The following is a 26,292-nucleotide window of genomic DNA, read 5'->3' as shown; positions in this document are numbered from 1 at the left end:
AAAAGCAACAGTCAATGCAAACATGTGTTGCTGTCCCTCTATGATTTAAACTGTACGTGACAATTTGACAGTGCAGAGGCAGCAAGTCTTATTGTCTATAAATAGTCGGCCTACCCAGAACAGATATGTGTTTTGCTAATAAAACAAAGTGTTGCGTGCCCGCATTATTGTCTGGGCACAGCCTACCGTACCCGGGTACTCTGATGTCCAGTTGCCAGAAATACAGACTTTACGCTCCTCTCATGGTAAACAGTATAGACAGCACTGTAAGAATGTTGGTCTGTGGCACAGGATGCTGCTCACTGGCATTACGGGGCTCATCATCAAAGTACAACATGACTCCCCTCACAATTGAACGAAGTGTTTCCGCGGTGGCTCCTTGCTGTAACACACACCTTTAGCTTTTCCTTCTGTTCATAGACAGCATCTCCAAGTCCACACCCGAAGAGCAATTTGATATTGCTATAGTGACCAAACAAAGGCAGATCCAAAATAACAGCAGCCCCTTGTGTGTAGTCTGCAACAATGCATGCAATGGCAAATTAGCATGTTGCATTGACAGTGGCTAAAGCTGAGCAATACACCTTCACGCTATCAATTCATATCCATGTGACACTTCATGGAGGAACTACTCAAAGGTGTGAGTTTTTGCCTTCTACTTACAGATTGTTGACAACTCTTACAGATTCCATGACTTGGGTGATCCTTTGCGATGTCCAAAAATTCACAGGCTAGGCAAGGCTTACAGCCCATGCGACCTGCATAGCCAACACAACTTCTGCTCAGAGTCAAAGTTGTGGTCCAGGATTCAGTTGTTGACGTGCTTCCAGTACTTTGTCTCTGGCCAGGAAGACGCAACGTAACCTCGTCGTCAGTAGCATCCTCCTCCACCTCCTCTGCTGACCTCATCGACTGGCTGACTTTGGTTTGACAGTAAGTGTGGTCTCCAACCTCATCAATAACCCTGTGTGTTTTCATTCCCCTCGTCCTGAGTCCTCCGAGACAACCTCTTCCTGCCCTGACCGAATAGTAAAGTTGTCATTCCAATCAGGTATCTGTGCTCCTCATCATGTTCCCCATTGTCTCCACCAGGAGGATTTACTTTTTGGAAATGAGGGTGTAGATTAGGCTCAGCACCTTCTTCATCGGGGCCTGGATCCCACTCACAAAGCTTCTGGCCATCTGCGCAGATCATTTCCCCTGTCTCATGGAACTCGCTACCTCAACACGTCAGATTATCTGCTACACCCGCAAGCTTCAAACTAAATCTGAAAACTCATCTGTTCAGAAATGACTATAACCTTCAATGACACCACCACCATGCGTACTTGACGCTCAACCTAAACCACTCCTACTGTCTCCTCCCAAAAATCCTTTAGAATGTAATCCCGCAAGAGCAGGGCCCTCTTCCCTCTGTACCAGTCTGTCTATAGTTACTTGTATATGTATTCTGTATGTAACCCCCTTCTCATGTACAGCACCATGGAATCAATGGTGGTCTATAAATCAATAATAAAAATAATAACTTCCTTGTCTGTACTCATTGCAGCTTTGGAGCAGACCTCTGATTCCCAGGCTATAGTGCGACTGAACAGCTATGCAAACTCAACCATCTCTGTTACCCCATACTCAGCAGGGCTGGTGGAAACTTGAGAGCTGTTAGGAAGCAATTGCGATTGGATTGACACCACAGAGGAATGGAGTATTTGGAATCTTGAAATTGGGGTGGAGGAGAGGCCACTTTATGGAGCACTTGAGATCCATTGAAGCAGCTGCTGTTTTGGCCTCATCTACATTTGTTAGCGATGGTTGTGTCCGTGAAAAAAAGGATCATATCAGATTATACATGGGAAGAAGTACACCTGTTCTTTTGGATGGTATTTGTTGTTACAAAACCTGTAACCTGAAGCCTGCTGCGGTTTCATTTGCGCCCAGGCGTCAGCTGCCATTTAGGGCTGTGCCTTGGGTTGTCCAGCTGGCTACTTTCTCCTCCACGTCTAAGTGTGGAGAGGCAGCTAGTGCGCATGCGTGTGCCGATTTACCCCAGCCGCAGCCTAACCACTTTACCATCCATATTGAAGTTTTGACATGACACTAGTCAGGTACAGAATATGTTTTTAACTTTAGTAGGTTAGGGACTGTCTCAGATGGGTACACCGTGACGAGGTGAGACAGCTTCTTACCTTTTTGCAAAAATGTATATACTAAGTACCCTGTTTATTAAGCACTTGCAATTTATTTATTTATAGTCAGGGTATTTTTTCTACAATTTTCTCCTTGTTTTTTTTCTAGTCTTGAGGCTGCAATTCACATGCTTGTAATGTTGCATGTTTATTGAACATTTGTCACAGCTCAGTTTTTTGGGTTTTTTTTGGGTTTTTTTTTGTCTGTTATCTAACTACAGTGTTTCGCCTAGTGAGTATGCTCTGCCTGACTGTGCCATTGCTGAGGCTAAGTCTTCATTTCGGGATACAGCGCATGCTCCCACACTTAGTGCGAAAAGCCTCTTTGCACAGGTACTTACATTCCGTGCCGGGTCTAAGTCCTGTTTTGTGCCTAGACACCATGCTAAAGCTGATAGTCTTTTTTCAGAGACTGTATTTCATGCTACTGAGCATGCTCAGGCACTTACTGCATCAGAGACTAGGTCCGGTAATGAACTCTTTGGCCCTGCCCCTGATGTGGGGGGCCCATATAGACCACAGGGCATCAGGTGTCCTGACGATGTGGCCAGGCCACTCCCAAATGGCTTGCAGAGGCATTATTGATGGTCAGACGATGACTGGTGAGGTGTTTGGGTCATGGCAGCCGAGGTCATCATTGAAGTTGCGGTTCCAAATAGGACGCTAGTTATGCCACTCATGACGTGTCACTCTGCTTTTGTCTCCAGGAGGTGCATTGTGGTTCACCCAGGTTTGGGGCGGACCCAGGTTATAAAAGGGGCTGGAGCCAACAAGGAGGTGCGCAGTCTTCTATTATGCTCCGAAAGAGCACACCTCCATGTGTTGAACCCATTGCGGCTTTAGGCCAGAGGTAGGCAGGGATAGGGTGTCGATGCAGGCCACCACCACAGTTGGTAACGCAGAACGGTTAAGACCAGCTCCTGTCCTACCAGTCCTGCTTGTGCAGCCCAGTGGCATTAACAGGCCTGCTGCTGCTGATGCGCCTGCTGTCCACAGGTGTGGCCCCTACGCACACGGTCAGCGTACTCAATGGCCACTGTGTTGTTAACAGGGAGTTCCTGGGCTGGGTGGGCATGTGGACCCTGTCACGCTAACAGGGCTCCCAGTCTCCAGATCCGAATGGCGTCTAACTCGGTTCAGGCTACTATTAGTTTCATAGCCACACAGCTCTGTATCCTCCACCAAACCTTCCAGTTGCCAACCTCTCCTTTTCCATCTGGGAGCACGGTGGACACTGACTGCTGATGGGGATATATACCTTTCTCTTTCTTTTCTTATTAATTTTCGTTATATAGCGGTAACATAGTATATACCACCTTATCCAAATCTGCCAGTCCCACTGTAACAGATGGTGTGTCTTCAGCAAATGTTACTGTTGCTTAACCACCAAATCCACGGACCAAAACTTTTTTCCCCTTTCCAACACACCTGTACCCCTTTCCACCAGCATCTGTCCTTTTTCAACTCATTTTGGTATATGACCAAAAGTGAAACTCTGCAGGGACACCGTACTCAACGCCATCTCAGCACAGCAGCCAGCCCTCGGTCCCTCAGATGTGGACAAGTAAAAGACCATTTCCTCCTATTCATGACAAAGCGTTGAGATTCACTCTGTGCAGCACTGGTGTTTAGTGGAAAAGCAGATCTAAGATTGCGTACCACCTTCTGCAGATACTCCTGTATACGTGCGTCCATTTCTATGGCAGGAATTATTTCGCCAAATTTTGTCTTGTACCGGGGATCTAACAGTGTGGCAACCCAGTATTCCGGATTACTTTGAATTCGTACAATCCGAGGGTCATGTTGTAGGTAGTGCAGCAAGAAGGCGCTCATGTGTCTTGTGCATCCAGGAGGACCAAGTCCTTGTTGTGTTGGTGGCAGAGAGGTGAGAATCGTGCCTCCTTCCTCTGCCCTCTCCCCACAACCTCGCACAACCGAAATGTGAGCAAGCTCTCACTCATCTGCTGAGTCTTCCATGCCCATCGCCAGTTCGTCCTCCATTTCTTCATGGGCTCCTGCACCTTCCTCAACACTTTTTGCTGATACTATGCGCCCTTGTTAATCCCTCTCCCTCACCATGACTGCCGCCTAGGTGCCACTGACCATCTGGACCTCGTAGATCTTGTTATCCCTTCCGCATATGACTCCTCCTGTACTTCCTCCCCTTACTCTTGTCCCAACACCTGACTCCGAATAATAATTACAGTGTGCTCCATCATGTAGATGACCAGAATTGTCATGCTGAGAATGGCATTGCCAGTGCTAAACATCTTCGTCGACATTTGTAAACTGTGTAGAAGGGTGCATAGGTCCTTGATCTGACACCACTCCAGCAGCGTGATCTGCACCACCTCTGGATCAAGTTATCCCAGGCTATATGTCATAACGTATTGCAGCAGGGTTCAGCAGTGCTGCCACAAACGCTGCAACATGTGCAGATTCAAATTCCTGCGTGTCGGCACATCGCATTTCAGGCGTTTAACCACCAGACCTAAAGACTTCTGTAGCGACGAAAGTTGTTGAGCTGCTGTGTGCGCACGATGGAAGTGAGCACATAGCGAGCGTGCCCGCTGCACAAGGCCATGTAGGCCGGGATGGTGTTTTAAAAATTGCTGGAGAATTAGGTTCAACACGTGAGCCATACAAGGCACGTGTGTCACATTGCCCTGACGATAGCCCGCAGCCAGGTTTGCATCATTGCCGCACACGGCTGTTAAGTCACCAACGGAGTCCGCTCCGTCAATTTGTACTCCGGTCGCCAGGTGACAACGTGTTCCTTTCATGCATAGTGCTGATGATGGGAGAGGAGTCGATGCCAGCGGCGCAGGTGGACGCAGGTTATGCTCACCCACTGGGCTGCATTACCTTGACAGATGCAGAATCTCTGGCTGAATGTAGCTGGTGGGTATCTCACAGATGAAGTACCATCATTCAGCTACAACCAATGGGAAGACACCACACCCTTTTTTATGCCCATCCTGTCTGCAGACCACTGCCAGACATAGCTATGAACCTCTGGTTACTTTTACCCCCAGCTCAGTTTTATGATTTTGTGTGCTTGTTACCTGACTACTTTTCCTGCTTGCTGTTTATGTACCTTGTTGGCCGATCCGCATTTCACCTCTGCTTGTTTTCTGATTAAGTCCTGGCCGTCCCATTCTGTTCCTGTTCCTCAATTAATGTTTTGACCCTGCCTGACTACTATTCTCTGGAACTGCAGCCTTCCACAGGTATTGATCACCTTGGGCCCTGTGTAATTCCTAATCCCTGTATAGGGGTTAAAGGGTTTCAGGGTTCTAGGGGTCCTGCTTGGTGAGTGGCTTCCCTCTAGCCTATCATTTACAGCCCATCTGAGTGTGTGGATCAAGGAAGGCGTTACACCGTGCTCTTTGCAGAAGGCCATGTGGGCCAGGATAGTGCTTTAAAAATTGCTGGGCAACCAGGTTCAACACGTGAGCCACACAAGGCACGTGTGTCACATTGTCACAACGAAGGGCCGCACCCATGTTTGCATCATTGTCGCACCCAGCCTTCCCTGGCTTCTGGTTGAGTGGAGACAACCATTGATGAAACTCGGTCTCCAGAGCTAACCGTCCACAACTTCTCAGCGGTGTGACTCACATTTCCCATACATTTCAAAGTAAACCTTTGACCGCCTGATGGCATTAAGCTCTGCTGCCAGCATAGTAAGGAGGTGTGTGGTATTCCTTGTGCGCAGTTACAAGGAAGGGTGGCCTGACCACACAGGGTTTGGGCCAAGGTGGAGGACCCACACGAGGATGAAGAGGCAGAAGCAGTGTATTAACTTCTACATACAGAAGAAGGATTGACACAACTCATGGGGACGGCAAGACTTGTACAGCAGACCCTTCTCCATCTCTCCCCACAGTAACCCATTGCCCAGTCAGCGACATGTAACGCCCCTGTCCATGCTTACTGGGCCAATTATCTGTGGTGAAATGCACCCTGTCACACAGAGTTTCTCAAGGAATCAGTGATGTTTAGTGCGACATGCTGGTGTAGCGCGTGCACGCCTTTGTTGGAGAAGGAGTGGCGCCTGGGCATCGGCTCTTGGGGCACTGCGATGGGCATAAGGTCTCGAAAATCCTCGGTTAAAAAGGTTGGAAAGGCAGCATTTTGGTAGCCAACAGTTTGCAGATGCTGAAAGTCAACCTCCAAGCCATGTCATGCCCTTCTAAAAGCATGTAAAACACAGCGAGGGGACTCCAACCACAGTCTCCCTCCTTTCCACTAACTGGGCCACACACACCCCACTTGACTGGCATCAGTTGACCCCCCTTTTGAAAAAGAAAAAGATGCTTTGCATGGAACGCTCTCAAAAATACGCGTGCCTTTCCCGTCCCCTGGCTGACCCAGGGGAAGAAAAGTCCTCTGAGAGCCATGACTTGTTCATCTTGGTTCTTTTAGAAACACAGCGAGGGGACTCCAACCACAGTCTCCCTCGTTGCCACTAATTGGGCCACACACACCCCACTTGACTGGCATCAGTTGACCCAATTTTTAAGATGAAAAAGATGCTTTGCATGAAGCACTCTCAAAAATACGCGTGCCTTTCCCGTCCCCTGGCTGACCCAGGGGAAGAAAAGTCCTCTGAGAGCCATGTCCACATTGTCAGTGGACAGACGCGTGTGCTTATCTGCCAGCAGACCCCCAGCAGAACTGAAGACAGGTTCTGAGAGAACGCTGGCTGCAGGACACGACAAGATCCCCAAGGCGTACGTGGCAAGCTCAGGCAATTTATCCAGATTGGAAGCCTAAAATGAGCAGGGCTCAAGTTGCACAGTAATGGCATCGATGTTTCCTTGCATATACTCATATATCTGTGTGTCCTCCTCTTTTTCCTTGTCCAGCTCTTTTGTTTTCACATGAGTATATGTCCTTGTCACTTTCCCATGTGTTTGTGTTGTGTTGTGAGTTGTTTGTCACCTTTTGGACACCTTTGAGGGTGTTTTCTAGGTGTTTTTATGTGTTTGTGATTGCCTGCCATTGTTTCCTATGCAGTTCGAGTTCGGTTCGTCGAACGTTCGACGAAGCGAACTCGAACCGGAGCTCCGTTCGGCGAACCGACCTCGAGCCGAACCACGGCCGGTTCGCTCATCTCTATTTCCCACCCTAGGCTTATACTCGAGTCAATAAGTTTTCCCAGTTTTTTGTGGCAAAATTAGGGGCCTCGGTTTATATTTGGGTCGGCTTATACTCGAGTATATATGGTAAGTGCATTCTATAAACCCCCTTTATCCCTTGAAAAGCAAAAAGTCCTTCAACAGCCCAAGACCCAACACTCCCTTCCCTTAGTTTATCCATAGCCCTTGACGGCTATTTTTCTAGCTGCCCCCATAAACATGCAAGCTCAGCTGAGAGAGAACAGGTTTTCTTTGTGCTGCCAGACCCTTCTGATAGTAATTTATTTCCGATGGAAACCAAAGGAGCGGACATTGCAGTAACCCCTTGCCGATCCTTCTTGAGAGAGACGCCCCGATCCACGTTAAATGGTCCAACATTCATCCAAAGTCTTGGGGGACATTTCTTACCCTTGCATTAAGGGAACCGAATCTCTAAACTTGATTTGGTGCATTAACTCAGGCCTGTAAGGTTTGACATATCCCAACATGAGGTCCATTTTCATCTTTATGCCTCATGTACACCAATAAGAGCAAGTTAATCTAGCAAAAACAGAACTACAGTAACTATTTTTCTCCCATTTCACCCCCCCACCCCTCCCGATTTGGAGATTGCAAATTATATATTGGAATAGATAGAGAGAGATGCAGGAAATAAGAAGCCATGCAACTATTTTCTGATATTAGGCCACATGTCAAAGATGACATAAAAGCCTGACCTTTGAGGCTACTGCGTCCTCCAATAAAACGGAGGTCAGCGGTCACTTTAATCGCTTCTCTGTTACCATGGCGAACCGGGCTACCTACTATGAAGGGGTTTGCAATAAAGCAGCTTCAAGTGAATGGAGCTGTGCTGCAGTGCCAAGCATAGAGGATGTGTATCTAAAAATAAGAAGCGCTAAGAGTGTAACAGCAGATGAACAGTGCAGTATATAGAGGATATACACTCATCTAGTATAGTTATTAAAGTCACAACTACTGATACGCATGAGATAATGGCGTCTGCTGCAGCTCCACGTGGAAGAGCATTCAAAGAGATGTATAGAAGGGGTTAACGCCGCGCATCAGCCGATATGAAACTGTAGAGTAGTTTATGAAGGATAACTTTCTTTTTATTTCATTGGTCTACGCGTTTCGAGGTCAAAATCCTCTTGCTCAGGGCCAGTACATCAACAAAAAGCCTTTTTTTGTTAATGTACTGGTCCTGAGGAATAGGTTTTTGACCTCGAAATGCGTAGACCGATGAAATAAAAAGAAAGTTATCCTTCATCAACTATTTTAGTTTCATATCGGCTGATGCGCGGCGTTAACCCCTTCTATACATCTCTTTGAAAGCAGAGAGGATGGCAGAGACGTTCTGTAAATTACTTGAAGAAGCCAAAGTGCAGGTTCTGAAGATTATTGGGGGTCCTGGAAGTTGTACCCCCAATAATAAAAGAAGTAAAGGCATAATCACAGCGATATGCCATCACATAATAGGAAAACCTCTTTAGTCTATAACACAGCACTTATATGATGCTGAGCACACTGCACATAAAGCAAGGAGGCCCCTGTGATCACATGCCATGACTGAAAAACGTACAACTGGGCGTCTCTGTTCCTGTAGATCTTTCCCTCTTGCTTGTTGAGGTACTGGTCAATGTCGTCTTCCACCACTAAGGGCGCACTTGCCGGCCTCGAAGACTGGCTTGATGCAGACGTATCCATAACTTCCGATGAAGGGCCGGCAGCGCTCGATGGAAAGAGGAACAGCATGTCTCCATGTCTACAAGGGAAGCAAACAGAGCAGTAATCAGCCGCGGCCATTCATTATTTATCTAGAGCAGTGTCAGGTACACAGCCGGGAATCGCCGCATGCGCTGCCTCCGATCACCGTACATCCTAACAGTCCTGATATTATGCCTGTTTTATTAGGAAAAGTCCCACCTGCAAAATCCTACATATGCTGACGCTTTAAACTTGCTTAGAGTACTAAGGAAAAACAACATTTTTGATTTCAGTTTGTTTTCTTTTCTTTTTTTTTTTTTTTAATTCTTGGGGTTTTTTGGGGGAGGTGGACCCCTGTAGGGGACTTGGCCATGTGACCCTTTAATTGCATCTATAATGCTCTTGAATTGCACCTGTTATATGGCTGTACTTTAGGCAGGACCGTTAAAGGGAACCTGTCAGGTCCAATATGCACCCAGCACCACGAGCAGTTCTGGGTGCATATTACTAATCCCTGCCTAACCGTCCCTGTATCTAGTAGTATAGATAAAGAGATCTTTAGAAAAAGTATTTCTAATGATCCTTTATGATAGGCTAATGAGGCCAGGGACTACCGTATTTTTCGGACTATAAGACGCACTTTTTTCCCACCAAATGTTGGGGGAAAGTGGGGGGTGCGTTTTATAGTCTGACTGTAGGGTTGCAGGGAATGAGGGTCATCAGTGGCATGCCTAGGCTGTAGCAGTGCCTGCCGTGACCACGTGGGCCCGCTAATTTCATATGCATGCATCCTCCCGCCCATCATCTCTCAGCGCTGAAGCCGGCGCTGACGGGTGGGCGGAATGATGGGCGGGGGGTGCATGCATAGTAACAGCCGGCCCGCGTGATAACTCCTGGCAACTACAGCCTGGAGTGATCATGTGTGGCTATATTCACTGCCCCCCGCGCACCATCATCAGCGCGGGGGGCAGTGAATAAGTACAGTATACTCACCGTTCCTCTGCAGCTTCGAGATGTCCTCCTGTCTGCCGGCCAGCTGATCTGTGTAGAGAGTGGTGAGCAGCAGGGATGACGTCATAGCTGTGTGCACCGCTCTCCACACATATCAGCGAGCCGGCAGACAGGAGGACATCGCGATGCTGCAGGGGAACGGCGACCGGCTCCACACAGGTCAGCGGCACTGCTGCTGACATAGGCAGGAGGACGAGCGATGCTGCTGGAGTGAGGAAAGGCGAGTATAAACGTTTATTTTTTTCTGTGCCATAGGATACAGACCATATAGCAGGATGGGGTATATAGCAGGATGAGGGACATATATACAAGGCAGGAAGATCATTACCAAGATGGGGTACCTTAGTAGAGAATTTGGGGACATTACCCCCATAATAGTGTCAGCAGCAGATCCTCGCCCCATAATAGTGTGTCATGACCACATTGTTTGCTTAAAATTTTAAATTTTCCTATTTTTCTCCTCTAAAACCAGGGTGCATCTTATGGTCCGGTGCGTCTTATAGTCCGAAAAATACGGTAGTTGCAAGGATGTTAGTTCCCTTGACTATTCCGCCCTCTTAGCATGGTAGCACGTCCACAGGGGGATGCTAACATGGTAAGAGGGCGGAAAAAGCGCAGGAAGTAACGCCCTGGGACTAGTCCCTGCACTCATTAGCATATTATAAAGGATCTTTAGAAATACTTTTTCTAAAGATCCCTTTATCTATGCTACTAGATACAAGGATAGTTAGGCAGGGATTAGAAATATGATCAGAACTGCTCATGGTTCTTGGTACATATTGGACCTGACAGGTTCTCTTTAAGGCTAAGTTCACATTTCCGCTAAAATCTATCAGTCACAATCCGCTGCTCTTGTAAACAGCAGAATCCGTTTAGCGGATTCCGCTGCTCCCATAGACTTGTATGAGCAGCGGATTGTGACTGATGATGCTGCGTTGCACCTTCCGCCCGACTGATCAGTCGTGGAACGACTGACCGCCGGGCGGGGGGAACGCAGCATGTAACGTTTTTTGAGCAGCGAGATCCGTCGGATTTCGCTGCGCATGCTCTCTGGCTCCCTGCACACGTCACCAGCTTTGGTTGGTTACCCGATATTTACCCTGGTTACGGTGCAAGGAGCCAGCGCTAAGAGGTGTAGGCCCGTAACCAAGGTAAATATCGGGTAACCAAGGTAAACATCGGGTGCTTTGCTGTTACCCGATATTTAGGCTGGTTACGTGTGCAGGGAGGCCGACACTTCCCCGCTCGGCCCCGCCCCCTCCCGCACTCCGCACATGTACACACACACACACACACCTGTCCCCAGCCATGCAGACAAGCACTGACACCCTCGTCTGGCCCCGCCCCCTGCTCGGCTCCACCCCCTCCCGCACTTTGCATGTGCACACACACACATACATACATACATACATACATACATGCACATACACACACTCACACATACACTCACCTGTCCCCAGCCATGCAGACCGCAGCACTTCTACTGACATCCTCAGCGCCTGGCCCCGCCCCCCGCTCGGCTCCGCCCCCTCCCGCACTTTGCATGTGCACACACATACATACATACATACATACATACATACATGCACATACACACACTCACTCACTCACAGATACACTCACCTGTCCCCAGCCATGCAGACCGCAGCACTTCCACTGACATCCTCAGCGCCTGGCCCAACCCCCCGCTCGGCTCTGCCCCCGAACTCCGGCCCCCGCACACAACGGAATCCAACAAAGAATTCTGTTTTTTGTCATCCGTTGTACAGCGTTGAACAGCGCATCAGTCACATGCGTCAAGCGACGCATGTGACTGATACAAATCAACGGAAATGTGAACTTAGCCTAAGCCATAATTCAGGTTTAGGAAAAAAAATGCTCAGGTGACAAGTATGACAAACTTTCAGAACTGCTGAACGGTTAGTGCCCTAGTGGCCATAGCATCTCATCAGCAACCCGCAATCCTGTTGGGGTACTAATCAGCTGACATATGGAGGCTTCTCCTTTCTTTTTGTAAAACCAATTAGGTTCCACTGGCATTTTGGACAAGGCACTTAAGGATCAGAGTTACCTCCAATCTAGTAAAACCAAAGACCTGAACCGAAGTATAAGGTGGTATATATGCTTTGCATAGAGGCATGTTTCGAAAAGAGAAACAAAAGTAAGCATATATCCTGCTGTAAAAAAATAAGTAAAAAACAATAGTGTGTGTAAATAACATAAGATACTTACCACACACTGTTTTTAATAAAAAAAAAAAATGATCCCACCACGACAAGGTGTATTCAGGCCACGGCCTTTCTCTGCCCCATCTATATTGCAGTCATGTGCCATAAAGCGAGGTCGCGCATGCCCAATGCCACTCTCGCGGGACTGAGCACTGTGCACAGTGTGACCGCTGGTGACGTGATTGCGCTGGCCAGGTGACCCCACGTCACCTCTTACCCATCTTTCCCTGGAGCAGGAAATAGATGGGTAAAAGATGACGTGGGGTCATATGGCCAGCGCTTGCGCATAACGGTGGAGGCAGAGTGAGAAGCGCGGGCACGAGATTATGGGCGGGTACTTGCTGATGACAATCACAGCGCCGCCCATAATCTGACGCCTGCGCAACACGTCACCAGCGGTCACACTGTGCACAGTCCCGCGAGAGTGGCATTGGGCATGCGCGAGACCTCGAGAGCACTGGGAGGCGTCCTCAGGTATGCAAATGAGCGATTGGGGGACAGCGTAAAGCAGCAGGAGGGAAAATAACGGACACAAGACAGCCCGCCCCCATGACCATAAAAAAAATTTGCATACAAAAAGATAAGACTTTATAAAGTTTTTAATTAGGTCTCAAAGGGGGCACAATAGAAACAGGAACCTTTCCAGAATGCCGCCCAGGAGCTGCAGAAGGGGAATCTTTAAGGTTTAGTGCGAAATTTCTGCTGACAGGTTCCCTTTAATCTACAATCATGGTCACTGGAGCGGAGATCCTTCCCGTATGTTATAAATCGACACCCGATGATATTATGTCTCGGAAAATGATGACTGAAGCCAAAATTATTATTTTTTTATTTATTTTTTTACAAAGTTTAGAATTTTTTTAAAACCACTAAAGACAGTTAAAAGAACTATACAAGCTCAGTATCACTCATTTTGCTGAATTATTTTCTGAAGTCATTTTTTCCAAGTATAATTAATGCCCTATAAGTAAAACTAAAAGAAGAAGGGAATTTTGTTTACTTACCGTAAATTCCTTTTCTTCTAGCTCCTATTGGGAGACCCAGACAATTGGGTGTATAGCTTCTGCCTCCGGAGGCCACACAAAGTATTACACTTTAAAAAGTGTAACCCCTCCCCTCTGCCTATACACCCTCCCGTGCATCACGGGCTCCTCAGTTTTGGTGCAAAAGCAGGAAGGAGGAAAGTTATAAATTGGTCTAAGGTAAATTCAATCCGAAGGATGTTCGGAGAACTGAACCATGAACCAAAAGAACAATTCAACATGAACAACATGTGTACACAAAAGAACAACAGCCCGAAGGGAACAGGGGCGGGTGCTGGGTCTCCCAATAGGAGCTAGAAGAAAAGGAATTTACGGTAAGTAAGCAAAATTCCCTTCTTCTTTGTCGCTCCATTGGGAGACCCAGACAATTGGGACGTCCAAAAGCAGTCCCTGGGTGGGTAAAAGAATACCCCAATAAAAAGAGCCGACAACGGCTCCCTCTTACAGGTGGGCAACCGCCGCCTGAAGGACTCGCCTACCTAGACTGGCGTCTGCCGAAGCATAGGCATGCACCTGATAGTGTTTCGTGAAAGTGTGCAGGCTCGACCAGGTAGCCGCCTGACACACCTGCTGCGCCGTAGCCTGGTGCCGCAATGCCCAGGATGCACCCACGGCTCTGGTAGAATGGGCTTTTAGCCCTGAAGGAATCGGAAGCCCAGAAGAACGGTAGGCTTCAAGAATCGGTTCCTTGATCCACCGAGCCAAGGTTGACTTGGAAGCCTGCGACCCCTTACGCTGGCCAGCGACAAGGACAAAGAGCGCATCAGAACGGCGCAGGGGCGCCGTGCGAGAAATGTAGAGCCGGAGTGCTCTCACTAGATCTAACAAGTGCAAATCCTTTTCACATTGGTGAACTGGATGAGGGCAAAATGAAGGTAAGGAGATATCCTGATTGAGATGAAAAGGGGATACCACCTTAGGGAGAAATTCCGGGACCGGACGCAGAACCACCTTATCCTGGTGAAAAACCAGGAAGGGGGCTTTGCATGACAGCGCTGCCAACTCCGACACTCTACGGAGTGATGTAACTGCCACTAGAAATGCCACCTTCTGCGAAAGACGTGATAGAGAGACATCCCGCAGTGGCTCGAAAGGTGGCTTCTGAAGAGCCTTTAGCACTCTGTTAAGATCCCATGGTTCCAGCGGCCTCTTGTAAGGTGGGACTATGTGGCAAACTCCCTGCAGGAACGTGCGGACCTGCGGAAGCCTGGCTAGACGCTTTTGAAAAAACACGGAAAGCGCCGATACTTGTCCCTTGAGAGAACCGAGAGACAAACCCTTGTCCATTCCTGATTGAAGGAAGGAAAGAAAAGTGGGCAAGGCAAACGGCCAGGGGGTAAAACCCTGATCAGAGCACCAGGATAAGAAGATCCTCCAAGTCCTGTGATAGATCTTGGCTGACGTTGGTTTCCTGGCCTGTCTCATAGTGGCAATGACATCTTGAGATAACCCTGAGGACGCTAGGAGCCAGGACTCAATGGCCACACAGTCAGGTTGAGGGCCGCAGAATTCAGATGGAAAAAAGGCCCTTGAGACAGCAAGTCTGGGCGGTCTGGGAGTGCCCACGGTTGACCCACCGTGAGGTGCCACAGATCCGGGTACCACGACATCCTCGGCCAGTCTGGAGCGACGAGGATGGCGCGGCGGCAGTCGGACCTGATCTTGCGTAACACTCTGGGAAGCAGTGCCAGAGGAGGAAATACATAAGGCAGTCGAAACTGCGACCAATCCTGAACTAATGCGTCCGCCGCCAGAGCTCTGTGATCTTGACCGTGCCATGAATGCCGGGACTTTGTTGTTGTGCCGAGACGCCATGAGGTCGACGTCCGGCGTCCCCCAGCGGCAACAGATCTCTTGAAACACGTCCGGGTGAAGAGACCATTCCCCTGCGTCCATGCCCTGGCGACTGAGAAAGTCTGCTTCCCAGTTTTCTACGCCCGGGATGTGAACTGCGGAGATGGTGGAGGCTGTGGCCTCCGCCCACAGCAGAATCCGCCGAACTTCTTGGAAGGCTTGACGGCTGCGCGTGCCGCCCTGGTGGTTGATGTACGCGACCGCCGTGGCGTTGTCCGACTGTATGCGGATCTGCCTGCCCTCCAGCCACCGATGGAACGCCTTTAGGGCTAGGTACACTGCCCTTATCTCCAGAACATTGATCTGAAGGGAGGACTCTGTCGGAGTCCAGGTTCCCTGAGCCCTGTGGTGGAGAAAAAACGCTCCCCATCCTGACAGACTCGCGTCCGTCGTGACCACAGCCCAGGATGGGGGCAGGAAGGATTTTCCCTTCGACAGAGAAGTGGGAAGAAGCCACCACTGAAGAGAGGTTTTGGCTGCCAGAGAAAGGGAGACGTTCCTGTCTAGGGACGTCGACCTCCTGTCCCATTTGCGGAGAATGTCCCATTGGAGTGGACGCAGATGAAACTGCGCAAAAGGGACTGCCTCCATCGCTGCCACCATCTTCCCCAGGAAGTGCATGAGGCGCCTCAAGGGGTGTGACTGGGCCTGAAGGAGAGAGTGCACCCCAGCTTGCAGCGAACGCTGTTTGTCCAGCGGAAGCTTGACTATCGCTGAGAGAGTATGAAACTCCATCCCGAGGTAAGTCAGTGATTGGGCCGGAGTCAATTTTGACTTTGGGAAATTGATGATCCACCCGAACCTCTGGAGAGTCTCCAGAGCAACGGTCAGGCTGTGTTGACATGCCACCCGGGAGGGTGCCTTGACCAGGAGATCGTCTAAGTAAGGGATCACCGAGTGGCCCTGAGAGTGCAGGACTGCCACAACGGAAGCCATGACCTTGGTGAAGACCCGTGGGGCTGTCGCCAGGCCGAAAGGCAGTGCCACAAACTGAAGGTGCTCGTCCCCAATGGCGAAACGCAGGAAGCATTGATGCTCTGGTGCGATCGGCACATGGAGATAGGCATCCCTGATGTCGATTGATGCTAGGAAGTCTCCTTGGGACATCGAAGCGATGACAGAGCGGAGGGATTCCATGCGAAACCGTCTGGTTCTCACATGTCTGTTGAGCAATTTGAGGTCCAAAACGGGACGGAATGATCCGTCCTTTTTTGGCACCACGAACAGGTTGGAGTAAAAACCGCGACCACGTTCCTGAAGGGGAACGGTGATCACAACCCCTTCCGTCTTCAGAGTGTCCACCGCCTGAGCAAGTGCATCGGCTCGCTCGGGGGGCGGAGATGTTCTGAAGAAACGAGTCGGAGGACGAGAGCAGAACTCTATCCTGTAACCGTGAGACAGAATGTCTCTCACCCATCGGTCTTGGACATGTGGCCACCAGGCGTCGCCAAAGCGGGAGAGCCTGCCACCGACCGAGGATGCGGTTTGTGGAGGCTGAAAGTCATGAGGATGCCGCCTTGGAGACGGTGCCTCCGGCGGTCTTTGGAGGACGTGACTTAGACCTCCATGCAGAAGAGTTCCTCTGGCTCTTCTGCGGCCTGTTGGACGAGGATGATTGGGATCTGGCTGAGGGCCGAAAGGACCGAAACCTCGCCTGAATTTTCCGTTGCTGAGGTCTTTTGGCTTGGATTGGGGTAAGGACGAGTCCTTTCCCTTAGATTGCTTAATAATTTCATCAAATTGCTCGCCAAACAATCGGTCGCCAGAAAAAGGCAAACCGGTCAAGAACTTCTTGGAAGCAGAGTCTGCCTTCCATTCTCTTAACCACATGGCCCTGCGGACTGCCACCGAATTAGCGGATGCTACCGCTGTACGGCTAGCAGAGTCCAGGACGGCGTTCATGGCGTAGGACGAAAAAGCCGACGCCTGAGAAGTCAAAGACGCTACTTGCGGAGCAGAGGTACGTGTGACCGTATTAATCTCAGACAGACAAGCTGAGATAGCTTGGAGTGCCCACACGGCTGCAAAGGCCGGGGCGAAAGACGCGCCTGTGGCTTCAAAGATGGATTTCATTAGGAGCTCTATCTGCCTGTCAGTGGCATCCTTGAGCGATGAACCGTCAGCCACTGCTACTACGGATCTAGCCGCCAGTCTGGAGACTGGAGGATCCACCTTGGGACATTGAGCCCAACCCTTGACTACGTCAGAGGGGAAGGGGTAACGTGTGTCATTAAGGCGCTTAGAAAAGCGCTTGTCCGGAAAAGCTCTGTGCTTCTGGACAGCATCTCTGACGTTAGAGTGATCGAAAAAAGCACTCCGTGTACGTTTGGGAAACCTAAACTGGTGTTTCTCCTGCTGTGAAGCAGACTCCTCCACAGGTAGAGGCGGGGGAGCTAGATCTAGCACCTGGTTGATTGACGCTATAAGGTCATTTACTATGGCGTCCCCTTCAGGTGTATCAAGATTGAGAGCAACGTCAGGGTCAGAGCCCTGGGCTGCGACCTCTGCCTCATCCTCCAGAGAGTCCTCAAGCTGAGACCCCGAACAGCGTGATTAAGTCGGGGAAGATTCCCAGCGAGCCCGCTTAGCCGGTCTGGGACTGCGGTCCGTGCCGGAGTCCTCCTCGTGAGACCTAGGGGCCACCCCAGGAGCATGCTGCGGCGCAGACCTAGAGGGGCCTGGGGGCGATGATCCCGCAGTGCCCGGGGCCTGTGTAAGGGCCGGTCTGGACTGCAAGGCTTCTAGTATCTTAGCAGATCATTTGTCCATAGACTGAGCCATGGATTGTGAAAGTGACTCAGAGAGTTTCTCAGCTAAAACTGCAAACTCTGTCCCTGCCGCCTGGACAGGGGAGGCCGGCGGTTCTACCTGGGCCGAGGGTCCCACCAGTGCCCGAGGCTCCGGCTGAGCGAGTGCCACAGGGCCCGAGCATTGCTCACAGTGAGGGTAGGTGGAACCTGCAGGTAGCATAGCCCCACAAGAGGTACAGGTTGCAAAATAACCCTGTGCCTTGGTACCCTTGCTCCTTGTGACCGACATGCTGTTCTCTCCTAGGAGAGTAATCACTGAGGGTATATAGCCAAGGGCTAAACACTGCGGCCGAACGTAGAAAATGTATACAAATATAATATATATATATATACAGTTCGGCACCCTAGGGGGACCAGCACCGGGTGACCGGTGTGGCTTACCGACCGCCCAGAGCGGTGTGTGTCCACCAGATTCCCTGCCTTGGGTCTCCCAGAGCTGCAGCCAGAAGTCCTCCACCGGCAGAATGTGTTTAAAACATGGCTGCCGGCGTTCTAAGGGGAGGAGGGAGCCGTGGGCGTGATCCATAAAGTGCGGGAATCTGGTGCCCCAGAGTGATGAGTGAGGGGGGAGGAGGACACTAAGTATGCTCCAGCCCTCACAGTCGACGTCAGGCCGACCGTCCCGCCCTTACCCCTGACTGGCAGGCCCGGGGGCGGGAGTTTAATGCACTAGGCCGCAAAAGCCGGGGACTAAATTTAATACCGCAACCGGCAAGCAGGCGCGGTCGGCGCGGTAGTCCCGGTCATCACACAAAGAAGGGAATTTTGTTTACTTACCGTAAATTCCTTTTCTTCTAGCTCCAATTGGGAGACCCAGACAGTGGGTGTATAGCTACTGCCTCTGGAGGCCGCACAAAGAACTACACTTAAAAGTGTAAGGCCCCTCCCCTTCTGGCTATACACCCTCCCGTAGGAGTACGGATTCCTCAGTTTTAGTACCAAAGCAAGAAGGAGGAAAGCCAATAACAGTTTCAAAAACAAATTCAATCCGATAACAAGATCGGAGAACTTAAGAAACAACATGAACAACATGTGCACCCGAAAAACGAAACCCTAAGAACAAATAGGGCGGGTGCTGGGTCTCCCAATTGGAGCTAGAAGAAAAGGAATTTACGGTAAGTAAACAAAATTCCCTTCTTCTTTTTCGCTCCTAATTGGGAGACCCAGACAGTGGGACGTCCAAAAGCAGTCCCTGGGTGGGTAAAAAGATACCACATGAACGGGCTGTCAGACAGCCTCTTCCTACAGGTGGGCCACCGCCGCCTGAAGGACCTGTCTACCTAGGCTGGCATCTGCCGAAGCGTAGGTATGCACTTGATAGTGTTTGGTAAACGTGTGCAGACTCGACCAGGTAGCCGCCTGGCACACTTGCTGAGCCGTAGCCTGATGCCGCAATGCCCAGGACGCACCCACGGCTCTGGTAGAATGGGCCTTCAGTCCAGATGGAATCGGAAGCCCAGCAGAACGGTATGTGTGAAGAATTGGTTCCTTGATCCACCGCGCCAGGGTGGATTTGGAAGCTTGCGATCCCTTATGCTGACCAGCGACTAGGACAAAGAGCGCATCAGAACGGCGTAGAGACGCCGTGCGAGAAATGTAAATCCTGAGTGCTCTCACCAGGTCCAACAGATGTAAACCCTTTTCAAATTGGTGAACTGGATGCGGACACAAAGATGGCAAAGTGATATCCTGATTGAGATGAAAGGAAGAAACCACCTTGGGAGAAAACTCTGGAATTGGACGCAGTACTACCTTGTCTTGGTGAAACACCAGGAAGGGAGATTTGCAAGATAACGCCGCTAGCTCGGACACTCTTCGAAGAGACGTGACCGCCACAAGAAAAACTACCTTTTGTGAAAGCCGAGAAAGGGGAACCTCTTTCAAAGGCTCGAAAGGCGGCTTCTGGAGAGCAATGAGAACCTTGTTCAGATCCCAGGGTTCCAATGGCCGTCTGTAAGGAGGAACGATATGACAAACTCCTTGGAGAAACGTGCGTACTTTAGAAAGCCGTGCCAAGCGCTTCTGAAAGAATACGGATAGCGCGGAGACTTGACCCTTAAGCGAGCTAAGCGACAAACCTTTTTCCAACCCAGACTGCAGGAAGGAAAGAAAAATTGGCAATGCAAATGGCCAGGGAGAAAACCCTTGAGCCAAGCACCACGCTAAGAATATCTTCCACGTCCTGTGATAGATCTTAGCTGAGGATGGTTTTCTAGCCTGTCTCATTGTGGCAACAACTTTATGAGATAAACCTGAGGCCGCTAGGATCCAGGACTCAATGGCCACACAGTCAGGTTCAGGGCCGCAGAATTCAGATGGAAAAACGGCCCTTGAGACAGCAAATCTGGACGGTTTGGTAGTGTCCACGGTTGGCCTACCGTGAGATGCCACAGATCCGGGTACCACGATCTTCTTGGCCAATCTGGAGCGACGAGTATGGCTCGATGGCAGTCGGACTTGATTTTCCGGAGAACTCTGGGTAACAATGCTAGAGGTGGGAACACATAGGGGAGTCGGAATTGCGACCAATCCTGAACCAAGGCGTCTGCCGCCAGCGCTCGGTGATCGTGAGACCGTGCCATGAAAACTGGGACCTTGTTGTTGTGCCGTGACGCCATCAGATCGACGTCCGGCGTCCCCCAGCGGCAACAGATCTGCTGAAACACGTCCGGGTGAAGGGACCATTCTCCTGCGTCCATGCCCTGGCGACTGAGAAAGTCTGCTTCCCAGTTTTCCACGCCTGGGATGTGAACTGCGGATATGGTGGACGCTCTGCTTTCCACCCACGTCAAAATCCGCTGGACTTCTTGAAAAGCTTGGCGACTGCGTGTTCCCCCTTGGTGGTTGATGTACGCCACCGCCGTGGAATTGTCCGACTGAATCCGAATCTGCTTGCCTTCCAGCCATTGTTGGAAGGCTCGCAGGGCAAGATAGATTGCTCTGATTTCCAGAACATTGATCTGCAGGGTGGACTCTTCCTGAGTCCACGTCCCCTGAGCCCTGTGGTGGAGAAACACCGCTCCCCACCCTGATAGGCTCGCATCCGTCGTGACCACTGCCCAGGACGGGGGAAGGAACGACTTTCCCTGTGACAATGAGGTGGGGAGAAGCCACCAACGCAGAGAGTCCTTGGCAGTCTGAGAGAGGGAGACAGTCCTGTCGAGGGACGTCGATTTCCCGTCCCATTGGCGTAGAATGTCCCATTGTAGAGGGCGCAGATGAAACTGCGCGAACGGGACTGCCTCCATTGCTGCTACCATCTTTCCTAGGAAATGCATGAGGCGCCTCAGTGAGTGCGACTGGCTCTGAAGGAGAGATTGCACTCCAGTCCGTAGCGAGCACTGCTTGTCCAGTGGAAGCCTCACTATCGCTGAGAGAGTATGAAACTCCATGCCAAGATAAGTCAGAGATTGGGTCGGGGTTAGATGAGACTTTGGAAAGTTGATAATCCACCCGAAACTCTGGAGAGTGTCTAGTGCCACCTTCAGACTGTGTTGGCATGCCTCTTGAGAGGGTGCCTTTATAAGCAGGTCGTCTAGATACGGGATGACCGAGTGACCCTGCGAGTGCAGAACAGCTACTACTGCTGCCATGACTTTGGTGAAGACCCGGGGGGCTGTTGCCAGACCGAAAGGTAACGCTACGAACTGTAGGTGTTCGTCGTGTATGACGAAGCGTAGGAAACGCTGATGCTCTGGTGCAATCGGCACGTGGAGATACGCATCTTTGATATCTATTGATGCTAGAAAATCTCCTTGAGACATTGAGGCTATGACGGAGCGTAGGGATTCCATCCGGAACCTCCTGACTTTTACGTGTCTGTTGAGCAACTTTAGATCCAGGACGGGTCGATACGATCCGTCCTTTTTTGGGACCACAAACAGATTGGAGTAAAAACCGTGACCTTGTTCCTGAAGAGGGACGGAGGTCACCACTCCTTCCGCCTTTAGAGCGGCCACCGCCTGCAACAGAGCATCGGCTCGGTCTGGTGGTGGAGAAGTTCTGAAGAAACGAGTTGGCGGACGAGAACTGAACTCTATCCTGTACCCGTGAGACAGAATATCCCTCACCCAACGGTCTTTGACGCGTGACAGCCAAATGTCGCCAAAGTGGGAAAGCCTCCCACCGACCGCGGGTGTGGGAATCGGAGACCGCAAGTCAGGAGGACGCCGTCTTGGCAACGGTTCCTCCGGCTGTCCTTTTTGGGCGTGACTGAGACCTCCAAGAATCTGAGCGTCTCTGGTCTTTTTGAGTCTTTTTTGACGAGGCGAATTGGGACCTGCCCGGTCCTCGAAAGGACCGATAACCAGACTGACCCTTCCTCTGTTGGGGTTTGTTTTGTCTGTGTTGCGGTAAGGATGAGTCCTTACCCTTGGAGTGTTTGATGATTTCATCCAAACGCTCTCCAAACAATCGGTCACGAGAAAAAGGCAAATTGGTTAAGCACTTCTTGGAATGAGAATCTGCTTTCCAATGTCTCAACCACAGGGCCCTACGCAAAACAACGGAGTTGGCTGACGCCACTGCCGTGCGGCTTGTAGCGTCAAGAACAGCATTAATCGCGTACGACGCGAATGCCGCCATTTGCGAGGTCAATGGTGCTACCTGCGGGGCAAATGCACGTGTGACTGAGTCGACTCGCGCAAGCCCGGCTGAGATAGCTTGGAGTGCCCATACGGCCGCAAAAGAAGGCGCTAATGACGCTCCAATCGCTTCATAGATGGATTTCAGCCAGAGCTCCATCTGCCTGTCAGTGGCATCTTTAAGTGCCACTCCATCTTCAACTGCAACCAAGGATCTAGCTGCAAGCCTGGAAATTGGAGGATCCACTTTTGGACACTGGGTCCAACCCTTGACTACCTCAGGGGGAAAAGGGTAGCGTGTATCTTTAAGCCGTTTAGGAAAACGCCTTTCAGGATAAGCGTGGGGTTTCTGGATTGCGTCTCTAAAGTCAGCGTGGTCCAGAAAAGTGCTTAATGTACGCTTAGGGTATCTGAAATGGATTCTCTCGTGCTGCGAAGCTGACTCCTCTACAAGAGGAGCTGGTGGGGAAATATTTAACATCTTATTGATGTTAAATATAAGATCATTAACTATGGCGTCACCATCTGGTGTATCTAGATTGAGAGCGGTCCCAGGATCAGAATCCTGATCAGTTACGTCCGCCTCATCACCCATAGATTCATCTCGCTGGGACCCTGACCATTGAGATGAATGTGAAGGCCCGTCATAGCGAGCCCGCTTAGGCTGCCCGGGGCCATCGTCCGAGTCAGAGTCTTCACCCTGAGGTGTATATGCCCGTCCCGGAGCTTGGAGCTGAGGGGGACCAGGGGGCAATGATTGCACAGTGTCCGTGGCCTGAAGTACAGGCCTAGCTCGCAATGTGTCAAGAATTTGTGACATAGTGAGAGACATTCTGTCAGCAAAAGCTGCAAACTCAGTTCCTGTCACCTGGACAGCATTCACAGGTGGTACACCCTGGGTCACGTCCAGCAGAGGTCCCGACTGTGCAAGCGCCGCAGGGGCCGAGCACTGCACACAATGGGGGTCCGTGGAGCCTGCCGGTAGAAAAGTCCCACATGCGGTGCAGGAAGCATATAATGTCTGTGCCTTGGCACCCTTGCGTTTTACGGACGACATGCTGCTGGCTCTCTGCAATGTGAGAGAGTCTATAGCCAAAGGGCGACCAGCGCTATGTAATACCAAGTATTTGTAGAAACAAAATACTAAGAATACTACTGGCACAAGAGGGGGTGAGCCCTGAGGGCTGCTTACCGCCCGCTGAATAGCGGGTAAGAGGCGCAGAATTCCTTGTCTGGGTCTCCCCGGCTCCCCTCTGCAGCTCAGCGTGTCAGCAGGAATGGCTGCCGGCGTCTGTGGAGAGGGGCGGTCCGTGGGAGTTCCCAAACAAAAGTGCGGGAAACAGTGTCCCCTCTGTGCCGATTGTGAGGGCTGGAGTATGTAAAAACGACTCCAGCCCTCGGCGCTGATGCACTGGCCGGCGTCCCGCCCCTCTCCTGACTGGCAGGTCTGGGGGCGGGAACGAACGGAAGCAGGCCGCAAAAGCCGGGGACTCGAGTTATCAGCGCGGCCGCCGTAAAAGCGCGGGCCGCGCTGAAGTCCCCGGCGCACCACAAGTGCCAGCCGCGCCGCAGTCCCAGCGGCCGGCGTGACCGATTCCCCGAAGTGGCCAGCGTCCCGCCCCTCTCCTGACTGGCAGGTCTGGGGGCGGGAACGAACGGAAGCAGGCCGCAAAAGCCGGGGACTCGAGTTATCAGCGCGGCCGCCGTAAAAGCGCGGGCCGCGCTGAAGTCCCCGGCGCACCACAAGTGCCAGCCGCGCCGCAGTCCCAGCGGCCGGCGCGACCGATTCCCAGAAGTGTGCCTGCTTCAGCGAAGCTGAATGAGGCCATGGCACAAGCGCCGTAGCGCTGATGTCCCCCGGCGCACTACAACACCCAGCATGCTGCGGTGTGAGCGCCAAATGCACGGGGACACAGAGTACCTTGAGGAAGCAGGGCCATGTCCCTGATGTACTCCGCTCCATCCAGCATCTTCTCCAGGGGCTGTAGATGGAGCACGGTCTCAGTGCCTGGAGACCAGTAAATCCCACTTCACCCAGAGCCCTGTAAAAAGGGATGGGGAAGGAATCAGCATGTGGGCTCCTGCCGCCGTACCCGCAATGGGTACCTCAACCTTACAAACACCTCCGACATACAGTGGGGTGAGAAGGGAGCATGCTGGGAGCCCTGTATGGGCCCTCTTTTCTTCCATCCGACATAGTCAGCAGCTGCTGCTGACTAAAAACAATGGAGCTATGCGTGCGTGTCTGACCTCCTGCGCACAAAGCTAAAACTGAGGAATCCGTACTCCTACGGGAGGGTGTATAGCCAGAAGGGGAGGGGCCTTACACTTTTAAGTGTAGTTCTTTGTGCGGCCTCCAGAGGCAGTAGCTATACACCCACTGTCTGGGTCTCCCAATTAGGAGCGAAAAAGAAAACAGCAGCCGCTGCAGCGTCTGAGACCAAGTGCTCCATGCACCGTCCCCAAGGGGACACAGAGTACCTTTAGGATGCAGGGCCTGTCCCTGATGATACTCAGTCTCCTGTCCGTCAGAATCCCACAGGGGCTGCGGAGGGAGCCCGGTCCCAGTGCCTGGATGACCGGTTAGGATCCCACTTCTCCCAGAGCCTCTAAGGGATGGGGAAGGAAAACGGCATGTGGCTCCAGCCTTTGTACCCGCAATGGGTACCTCAACCTTAACAGCACCGCCGACTTAGTGGGGTGAGAAGGGAGCATGCCGGGGGCCCTGGGGCCCTCTTTTCTTCCATCCGATATAATCAGCAGCTGCTGCTGACTATAATGTGGAGCTTGAGTGAATGTGTGCCTCCTTCAACACAAAGCAAAAAACTGAGGAGCCCGTGATGCACGGGAGGGTGTATAGGCAGAGGGGAGGGGTTACACTTTTTAAAGTGTAATACTTTGTGTGGCCTCCGGAGGCAGAAGCTATACACCCAATTGTCTGGGTCTCCCAATGGAGCGACAAAGAAAACAATGTTTCTGTATGTCAAATTATTAATAAAAAGAAAAAAAAAAAAAAAAAAGAAAAAAAAAGCAACCATACTTCCATATTGATGGGGGGGGGAAAGTTATGGTTCTACAAAACGGAGGGGGGGGGGGGAATGACACCGCAAAAACAAGAATTGTCTGCGTCCTTAAGGGAGAACTAGATATAGGGCTACTGAATACTTTGATGATCGTTGATTAACCCTCTAATGTATCTAGGGTCCAGAATAAAATATTACCCCACAGGTCAGATCAGGGGGCAGGTCAAACTGCTGGTGACCAGAGAGCACAAGTCTGACAACGAGACTGAAGGGCTCTGAATAATGGAGGCTCTGTCCGCCCCTCCAGGGACAGGAGAGCAGATGTCTGGGCTGTAGTGAGACTCGGCCATTGATTATGTGTCTTCAGTCCGGCGATGACCAGACGCCTGGAAGAGTATACGATACATTTATGTGAGGAGTTCCCTAGCACTGAAAGTTGCTTGCATGGAAAATAATCTCTCGTCAGCCCTGAGCAGATACAAAGGCTTTAAAAAAAACAGACTCCAGTTCTTGAAGCTGGCACAGACTCCTGAAAACACCGATACACTGTGTTATGCCAAGTGCAAGGCAGTAGGGGGCGGTATTTGACTTTCTTTACCTCTCTGACCCCTGCATTGTAAATAAATGCATCAGTTTTGGCCACCAGTAGAAGTCGTACATCAGATCCACCTGATTCTGTAACATAAGATTTGTAGGTAGAGCCCTGCCG

General features: G+C 50.9%; 1 protein-coding gene across 1 annotated transcript in view; it reads right to left on the bottom strand.

Moving 5' to 3' along the window:
* NPLOC4 (NPL4 homolog, ubiquitin recognition factor) overlaps positions 1-26,292 on the bottom strand; it is a 131,192-nt gene that overhangs the window by 91,928 nt on the left and 12,972 nt on the right. The window contains exon 4 of the mRNA XM_075350695.1: positions 8,907-9,089. Within this exon, the coding sequence (XP_075206810.1) occupies positions 8,907-9,089 (183 nt within the window). The remainder of the gene's footprint in view (positions 1-8,906; positions 9,090-26,292) is intronic.

The sequence above is a fragment of the Anomaloglossus baeobatrachus genome, chromosome 5, assembly GCF_048569485.1.
Source record: "Anomaloglossus baeobatrachus isolate aAnoBae1 chromosome 5, aAnoBae1.hap1, whole genome shotgun sequence".
In the NCBI taxonomy this organism is placed as follows: domain Eukaryota; kingdom Metazoa; phylum Chordata; class Amphibia; order Anura; family Aromobatidae; genus Anomaloglossus; species Anomaloglossus baeobatrachus.
The sequence above is the reverse complement of the archived record's forward strand: the minus strand, read 5'-3'. Positions and strand labels throughout refer to the sequence as shown.